The sequence below is a fragment of the Spinacia oleracea genome, chromosome 2 (genome assembly GCF_020520425.1).
Source record: "Spinacia oleracea cultivar Varoflay chromosome 2, BTI_SOV_V1, whole genome shotgun sequence".
Classification (NCBI taxonomy): domain Eukaryota; kingdom Viridiplantae; phylum Streptophyta; class Magnoliopsida; order Caryophyllales; family Amaranthaceae; genus Spinacia; species Spinacia oleracea.
This window is the reverse complement of record NC_079488.1, coordinates 18,762,978-18,772,742: the sequence shown is the minus strand read 5'-3', so window position 1 is coordinate 18,772,742 and position 9,765 is coordinate 18,762,978. Positions and strand designations below refer to the sequence as shown.

At 35.2% G+C, this 9,765-nt stretch overlaps 1 protein-coding gene across 1 annotated transcript; it reads right to left on the bottom strand.

The window, feature by feature from the left end:
• Nucleotides 1-4,375: 4,375 nt before the first annotated feature.
• LOC110793255 (uncharacterized) lies at nucleotides 4,376-8,257 on the bottom strand. Its single transcript, XM_056836530.1, has 7 exons — nucleotides 8,130-8,257; nucleotides 7,897-7,998; nucleotides 5,535-5,888; nucleotides 5,374-5,433; nucleotides 5,202-5,276; nucleotides 4,738-5,116; nucleotides 4,376-4,574 (listed from the first exon to the last, which is right to left on the bottom strand). The coding sequence occupies exons 2-7, from the start codon at nucleotides 7,910-7,912 to the stop codon at nucleotides 4,544-4,546; spliced, it is 915 nt and encodes a 304-aa protein (XP_056692508.1). The 5' UTR covers nucleotides 7,913-7,998; nucleotides 8,130-8,257; the 3' UTR covers nucleotides 4,376-4,543.
• Nucleotides 8,258-9,765: the final 1,508 nt, after the last annotated feature.

Below are 9,765 nucleotides of genomic sequence, written 5' to 3'. Positions count from 1 at the left end.
AGCCTGCCTTGCTGGCCCCTTCCCTCGCCCAGCGCGCGCGGCACGCAGCACGCTTGCTGTTGCCCGTGTCGCTGCGGCTCGGCACAGGCGTGGCAGCCCGCCTGGCTCGACGAGCCACACGTCCACCCCACCTCGAGTTCGTGCCTTTGGTTCGTGCCTAAGGACCAACTAAATAAAAAAAAATTAATTTCACGAACATTTGCATTAAGTTATTTTTCATAAAAAATTACAATTTTTAACGTTTTTACGATTTAATTAATTTAACAACAATCCAATTTCGTTAAAATTATTAAATCAAGGCTAAGATTATTCAAATTTTATGAACTTTTAAAAAATCTAATCTAAAACTTTAAATCGTTCTAAACTTTTAAATTTCAGATTTTTACGAATTTGGTTTAAGTGTCGATTAAAATTAACGAAACTATTCAAAATTTTAATCCAATAATTTTTAAAATTCGCCACTAACCATGAAATTATATTCCCTTTCCCAATTAACCAAATTACTAGATCCAATTTATTTAAAAAGGGTCAATTAGCGATCTAAAATTTACGAATTTGGGGAAAGCAGAATTAGGGTTTAAACTTATCGAAAACGGCTGAAATGTTTATCATAATTAAACAATATACCCAACAGCATTGTGTCAAAATTTCAATCAATTCCGAGTAGTTTAGGTCGCCCAATTAATTGAAAAACGTTCCGAATTATTAATTTTAACTAAACAATTAACAAAAACGCCCAAAAACACATACGTCGAAGCCTGGTTTTGCAATTCCGTTCTCATGAGTTGATCTTAGAAAATTGTTTTCAGTCAGATTAGGGCCAGAAAAGTCGAAAATACGAAACTTTTTGAATTTAGAACCTATTACGCAATTCATCCAATAATTCATAATTATTCCGAAAATTCAACAAAATTTCCAAAAATTCGACAACCAGCAAAAACAATAAATCATGCTAAAAAATGCTTTGAATACATAAGGCTCGTGATACCACTGTAGGGGAATACAGTTAAACATACATAACATGTGCGGAACATCCCCAAAGTCAGGAAACATGTATAAAGCACAGTTTAAGGAAACTTACATTCGAAGCGTGTTTTCCCGAGTATTGTATCAACAAACATGAACAAAGAACTCCACTTGTCGTTCCTCTATTTGGTTCACCGACACGTTCAGATTCGTCTTGATTATTGTAGCTTAGACAACGCACAAGATTTTTGCTTTTCAGGATGAACAGTTTTTCAGAGAGAAAAACTGGAAAACGTAATTTAGGAATTAGGTTTAGGTTAGATGGAAAACTGAATGTTGGAGAGTGTGCAAAAATATAATAACCTAATTATTATATTAGTGTAACCGGCCAAGACTAAGGGTCTTGACCGGCCACACTTGCACACAGCTACACACCCTCGCCCATGCCAACACACTGCAGGCCGAAGCCCACAGTACGCGCAGCCGAGCAGCTGTGACGTGGGCCTTGCGTGCTTACTGTGCGGTGTTGCGCGCTTGTGCCACACCCCGGGCTGGCTTGCTTGCTTGCTCGTGAGCTCGCTGGCTCGTTGGGCCTTGCGCGCTTGGCTCGACGGGCCGACAGTTCCGATGCGGCTCGTATTCACGACTAACGCCTTACGGCTATTATTTATCGTATCGTATACGACGTATCACCGTCGTACGATACGATTATTCGTTTCGCCCAGCTTACGAATATTCGCGATACGATATACGATTCCGACGCAAGGTCGTATCGTTAATACGTTTTCCAAACTAATTCCCGAAAAGCTATTAAATGAATTTCCCGTTCATTTAATCCGATGATATGTTACATGCCATTGGTGTGACCTTATAAGTTCAGTCAAGGGTAAGTTGTGAGCCTAATATAGATTAGAACTCACTGATCGGAAGCATTGCTCCAGCTAGCTGTTCCGATCACTTGATCTTACTGAATTAATTGTTCGCAATTAATCTAAACCTTGGTATTAGACTTAATACACCTTGGATGAAGGACATATTTCCTTCAATTGTCTATGTAAAATTGTATTTAAATTATAAGATATTGGTACAAATGATCCTCTTATTTTTCTATATCTACAATCTTAAATCTTTCTTTTGATGTAGTCTTGAGTTCCGGTACTAGCATATTTTGTTGGTACTCAATATTTTATATTGGTACTCACTTGTGTCCATATGCCACTTGAGGCCAGGACTTCCTTCTTCTTTGGAGGGGTAATACACCCAGGCTCGGCCCTGGGCATAGGCGAAAAGTGCGACCGCCTAGGGCCCAAGGCCAAGAGGGGCTCAAAATAATTGGCTGATCCATTAACAATATTACTAATATATTATAAGTTGCGCAAACATATTTGTTAGAGAATTGTGGCGCATTGGTTGCTTTTGTTTACTCATTCACATGAAACTTGAGTTCGAGTCTTCACGCATTGAACATTTTTTTAACTTTCTTTTTTCTGTTTTTTAAGGGAACTTTCGTATTTTTACTTTTTTTTTATGCTAGTTTCTTTTCTTTGTAACTTTCGTATTTTTACTTTATTTTATGCTAGTTTCTTTTCTTTGTAACTTTCGTATTTTTACTTTTATTTTTATGCTAGTTTCTTTGCGTTTCTTACCAAATGTGTAGATTTCAATATTATAGAAATAATAAAAAGTCAAATATATACTAGTAGTAAATATTTTTCTTGAATAAATTATTATGGCTACATTAGTTGTTTATTCTCTTTAACCCTAATAGGATTGTGTTAATAAAAAAGACCCGAATAATATAAGAGTAATTGTTTGTAAAAATAGAATATAATTAAGTAGTTTACTTTTATTTTTAATCAGCAGTTCGTACTTCCTATTAATGTCTTTTAAGGGTATCGTACTTCCTGTTATTTGGTTGATTAGCATAGTTTTTTTTTTTTTTTTTTTTTTGAGGGGATTGATATTTTTTTTGAGGGAAAGGGGATTGATTAACATAGTTAAAAATATATAGTACGAAATATTTTTATTGGAAAATAAATTAAAACTTAACGAAATTCTCTTTGGTGGCAATTAATCGCAAATTCTTAATAGTAGAATTTTTTAAACTATGACCCTTTTTTTCTTGTTTCGCCTAGGGCCCATAAAATGTCAGGACCGGACCTGGATACACCCATAGTATAGCTTTAGGGATATGAACAATCAAATTGGGCTTTTTATGTGAAAATAACGTTTGTATGTGAAAATTTGACGTTCGTTTTTGAAAAATGGCGTTTGTTTTTATTGCTTGTCTTTTCCCCATTTTTTCGTTTTGTGGAACGAGATGTATTTTGTAATACATATCTGATATTGGTCTCGCCGTTCTCCACAAATTTGGCCCAATTTCTTTGTTTAGCGCCTACTCTTCTTTACCATTGATTTAATTATTCCTTTGTATTTCAATATGAAAGACACCAAATTTGTAGAACATATTAGGTGTATTTGGATGCACGCTCTCCAGCGATTTCCGTCAATAATGCTAGAAAATGTATAAATTCCTAAAATATGTCCATTTTATATAAATTCTCACACTACCGTCCATGAACTGAAATGAGTTGAGATGAACTGAATTGAATGAAGCTGCAATTAAATCCAAAAAAACATGGTCTTACATTGGGTATGTACCTATACTCGACCCTCATACACGAGTCTGAACAACATAATTCTCCGGTAGTCTGACCCTCTTATTTTTGTTTTTGCATGTTAATTATACGTTATTCCATGTTTTGGTGTTCATTTGAGTAGTGGTATTTCACTAGTACCTAGTGTCAGTTTGTAGTCTGTCGAAAGGTCTCAGCCGCCTTGCAGCCCGTGGTTGCTATTGTTGTCAGGTTTGAATCCCTCTCTTCTATTTATAATTCAATTAATTTTTATGTCTCATTATGAAGGGAATGTGTCTTTCACCCAATGTGTATCAATCTAATGTCAAGGTTCAGATTAATTGCGAATAACTAATTCAGTAAGATTAAGTAATCGGAACAGCTAGGTGAAGTAATGTTTCCGATCAGTGAGTTCTAATCTTTATTAGGCTCACAGCTTACTCTTGACTGAACCTACAAGGTTAAGGTTTTAGTTCACTAAATAATCAAACCAACATAGAAACAACTAGATCCATAGAATATTGAGTTTAAAATTGTCTTCCAAATCAAGCACTTATAGAAATCTTCGAATCTAAGATAGTAGGTTTTCCGCCAAAGAGAGGTACTATTTTAGTATTCTTAAATAGTAAGATATCCCAAAGGAGCACGTTAGTTGTGGTTGTAACTCAAGCAATATTGGTACATGTTGTGGCAAAGGAATAAGTGATGACATAATTTCATTCATTTTGGACTATGTAGTTATTACTTTAATAGCTTTAATGATTGTATATATGTTTTTATTTCAAGTTATTAAATTATTTTTGGTCATTAGTTGCAATAAAACAATTTAAAGTTGTGATATTATCTCGCATGCATTAGTGTTAAACGTAACGATGAGATGATTTCTTGGTCAGCCATACAATACAAAATCCCCAGCGGCTAGCAACATCAAAGGTGTCAGATTAGGTCCGACGAGAGTTGTTTCTCACACGCCTATACAACATAAGAACAAAAGTAATGTTGTCAGCAAGGTAAGAGAAGTGATGAGCACAATGGAAGTAAATAAGGAATAGCATTTTTAATAGTTCCAACTCCCTCCAAATCTCCAATCATATACGAAGTACTCCTTAATATACTAGCTAAGATAGGTACTTACTTTGCTGATGAAGAATTGTTCTTCTGCTTTGATAAAATTGTAAACCACATTCTCATAACACCGTCTTTAAGTTCATGCACGGCCTTCTCTGAGAGAAAGTAGCAACAATCACAGCATAAGGTCAGTTTACAGAAGTAAGACCGGCCTCCTTGGTCGAGAGGATACTCTTTTGAGCCCATTGGTCCAAATATTATACAACGTTTCTTCTCCACCTTCACTTGACACATTCTTGCAGTACTGAAATCTGGCATGTCAAACCTGAAGTACATCCCCCACCCATCATCTCCTTCCTTTTCTTGCAGGAATTTTGTTTCATATACACCTCTAACCCCCTGCAGTACACATGGGTTAATGAATGACATTTCTTTGGTGCATGTTCCTGCATAGATGCAATAATATTTCAGTAGGAAGTAAATCACTAAATCATAACAAACCAGAATACTTGTCAATTATCCATTACTCACTTTCTTGGATATCTGAATGTCCTCCTTTGCAGCAGCCACAATCAGGCTTATAAGGAATTACACAAACCAATCCACCTTTGGGTATAACAGAAAAATACGAATCAAATTAGTAATACTCAACTCAAACACGTTGCAACAAACAAAACGATACTAGTACAATTATAATGAATACCTATAATGACGTCAGGTTGATGAACTTGCTCATCAGCAGGATTTTGGCTCTGTCCAGATTCTTTGGTATTGTTTTTATGTGCAGACAGTCAATTATCGAGGGGGATTAAAAGTGTTAGAAACAAAGAAAAAACCCATAAAGAGAGAGAGCTATGGAGAAACCTTGATTAGTAAGGAAGCAAAGGTTTCCATCTGCAGCAGGTAAAAAGAGCCTTAAACATCCATTCTTGAAAGTCTTTTCAATAGGAATTAAGTCAGGATCACGATCAAGACAAATGGAGCCTGCATAAACTCTTTGAGAGTCGTCAAGGGGCCAACCCTCACGCATTGGGGCTTTTCCATAGAAAGTAATAGAATGTTTGTCAGACTTGTTGTTGAGTTTCACATCATCTAATGATGCTACTCCAGGCATGTCCACCCTAATGTACAACCCATTGTTCACTCTCCTCACTTCATAAGCTCCCTTTGGACCAGGTTTTGAATTGTTCTGTAGTGGATGTTGTGGAGCTTCGTTCTCTTCAAAAAAGAAACACAAAAGAATCCAAATGTTTTATGAAATAAAGACAGCTTTAACGGTAAAAAGAACAAAATCGGACAATTTAACATTGTCACCAGAAAAACATGCAAAAATTATTCAAAGCTACACTCGTTATGTTATCACTCATGCCTCAAAAAAGTTTGAGACTAGCCAAGTAGTTAGGAGAAATCTAACTATAACAAGCATTGATGGCTAACTGGCTTTCTAACTAAACTAGGGTAAAACATAACTATAAGTAATAAAACCATAACTAATTGAATAACGAAATAGTTAAGGTATAAAGACAGATAGTTAAATTTATGAGTCGAATAGTTATTATTTTTTAACAAACTTATTACTCCCTCCGTATTTATCTAAGGGATACACTTGCTTTTTCCGGCCGTATTTATTTAAGAAATACACTTGCCATTTTTAGTAACTTATCAACCCACCATCTAATTAAATAATACATCTAATTTACCCTATGACCCACCATCCTATTAAATAAATAATTTCATAAACCCACCTCACCTCCCACCCACCAAAATGACATGGTCCCTACTTGTTTAATTATTAAAATATCTATCAAACCCCACTTGCTTTATTATTTTATTTCATTCAATTATTCTTCTTAATACCCGTGCCCGGCCAAGTGTATCTCTTAAATAAATACGGAGGGAGTATTAACTAAAACTCATGAAATTTTAACTAATTCATATCATTTGCTTAACTAATCAGTTTTATTTTTAACTAATTGGTTCAGTGCTTAACTGATTGGTTCGGTTCCATAACTAATTGGTTTCGTTACTTAACTAATTGAATTTCATACTTAACTAATTGGTTTCAGTGCATAAAAGTGGTCTAACCGTTAGACAGTCTTTCCTAAAAGTTTGTAAAAAAGAACAAAAACGGACAATTTAACATTGTCACCAGAAAAACAAGCAAAAATTTATTCAAAGCTACACTCGTAAAGTTATCACTCATGCCCACTGTTACCTGATTCGCTAGTAAGAGAATGGGTACAGGTTCGCAATTCGTTACCTAATTTTCAAAATTAGACCAAAATTGAACAGTTTTCATGTTATAATTCGCTTTTTGGGTTCGCGATTCGTGGGGGTAATTAGGGAATCAGGTAACACTGCTCATGCCTCAAAAAAGTTTGAGACTAGACAACTAGTTCGGAGAAATCTAACTTTAACAAGCATTGATGGCTAACTGGCTTTCTATGAGATGATGATGCCACAAGGTGAAATTTGTAATGATCTGACAATTTAGCACAATTTTCCCAGGCATCAATTCTGAAACTGAAATCTGTGGTATAATAACTTTCCCAACTACACAACTCATTTAAGCTTTCCCTTCATTCCTTCAATCACCCGTATATTGCAACATGAACATGATTGTTTCTTTGTCTTCAATCACCATAAAATTGTTTGTTTGTTCTATTTAACAGCTAAATCATCCTACAATTTGTAAACACAGCAAAAACAGAATCTGAGTATATCCATCCTTGTAAGTTGTTACTCCGAGGAAATTCTCTTAGGCATTTTATCAGTCTATCTTAAACAGATTTCCAAACAGATTTCCAATCAGGTGCAATTAGCCAAGAATTATATATTCCCTTAAAAAATTACCTACGTGATTGTGTTGTTATTATGTTATCAGATCTAATTGTGTTCTTACTTATGTTAATGTTGTTGTATTAATAAACAGTTTTGGTTTTGATAACTAGTTAAGAGAAAACTAATTTTAAATGCAGAAACATTAATGATGTAGCCTGGCTCAGAAAGTCCATTGCCTATCCCTAAACATGGGTTCATAGGCTCATAGCAGAGATATTCTACCATAAAATTCCCATTTACTCCAAACAAACACTCCAAACAAACTTCTCAGGAAAAAATATTTGATGATTCGATACAATACAAAGGAGGAATAGAAATTAAACAAGGAATTATAAGCCCGGAATTTCCATACACAAAAGGAAGCAGAGAAAAAGAGAGAAAATACCTTGTGGGTTGAACATGATTGGTGTAAGCGAATGAGTGGGTAGGCGACTTTGAAGGTTTATGAGGAAAAAAGAGTACAAAGGTTACCAGTTTCTTTTCTCCTCTTCCATTCCAATTTGATCATCGCCGAATATCAAAAATTAGAATATGGAATACAAAGATTAACTAAAAAATGGAACTTTAAATACATAGACCCAGAAAATTAATTGAAAGAAGATGAGAAGAAAACAATACCTGAAAGTCCTTCGAAACTAATAGACTGAGACAGTGAGAATGAGAAAGAAGGGGACTGGAGAGGAGAAGAGAGGAGTTAACGAATGTGCGGCATAAGTGATGCTCTGTATCTTGGGAGGAAGTATTAGTCCATAGCCCATATTGGGCTACGGTAGCCAATATAGCTAAAAATTAAATTAAATTAAATCAGATTTTAGCCCGTGCGAGGCACGGATTCTATGAGATTGTTGTGTTTAGAAAAAAAAATTATGGTACCACTTTTATATATTACATTATATTAGTTTTTTATTTTGAATTGAATTTCATTTTAGATTTTTTTTTATTATTATAAGAGTGTTTGTTTTTGGATGAAATTGTATATGCGTAATATTGATAATTAATTAATTAAAATATCTACGTGGCACTTAATCATTTACCTACTTGACACTCGACTTTTTTAATTCAAAATTAATTTTGAAATCTTATTTTTCATTGGCCGAAACCATTAGATTTTTTTACGTGGCGCTCTAATATTGGATTAATGTTTGATTTTAAATTGAATTTTATTTATTTTATTTTAGTGTTTGATTTTGGATGAATTTTATTTTAGATTTATTTTTTAATTATTAGAGTGTTTGATTTTAGATGGAGTTGTATATATTAGTAATTAATTAATTTTTTTTTGGCAAATAAGATTTATTACCAAAAGGAAGGAAAGAAAGGCAACAGCCTGTTACAAGCTCACAGCTAAACAGCCAAAAAACACCTCAACTACTCTGACTGCTCACAGCTAAACAGCTCTACAACTAACTGCTCAAAGCAACTAAAGCATTACTAAGTACATCAGATGCTCTGCTAGCTACATGAAACTGAATTTCCCTAAACAAGGCATCAGGGTTTTTGCAATGTTGAGAATAAACTACATTGTTCCTATGCAGCCAAACTGAGTACACACTTTCTGCAAAAAACATCACTAGCAGCTTATGTTTGCTTCCACACCTTTTACTGCTCTTCATCACCAACTGTAGCTCTTCATGAAACAGACCAGGTCTTCTATGGAAACCCAGCAAGTTAAGGAATTTTTGCCATACTTGACAAGAAAAGGGACAAGCAAAAAATAGGTGATCAATGGACTCAGGTGAACTGGTACACAGAGGACAAGCATCAGATTGAACAATCCCCCAGTGTAGTAACCTGTCAAGTGTGGGCAATCTCCTCCAAATAGCAACCCATAAAATAAAGAGGCTCTTGGGTGTAGCAGAATTGTTACAGATAACTCTTCTCCAGGGTACCTTAGGATAATTCCCACAAAGTTTGGAGTACATCAGTTTAATAGAGAAGCAACATTTCTTCATAACAGCACTCCAACCACCCACCCCTTCCACCAGTTCCATACAACCAAAGATCTTCTTCAATGCCCAAGACATTGTGGAAGGGCATTGAAAGCTACTTAGGGGCCTGCCTTTCATATAGTAACCATCAACCCATCTACTCCACAGTTTGTCTTTCTTGTGTGTGATGGCCCACAAAAGTTTACAGATTGCTGCTTTATTCCAAAGCTCCATATTTTTGATGTTCCACCCTCCAGCAGCTCTGGGAAGACACATATTAGACCAAGAAACCAGAGCTTTTTTAGACACCTCAGTACCACCTGTCC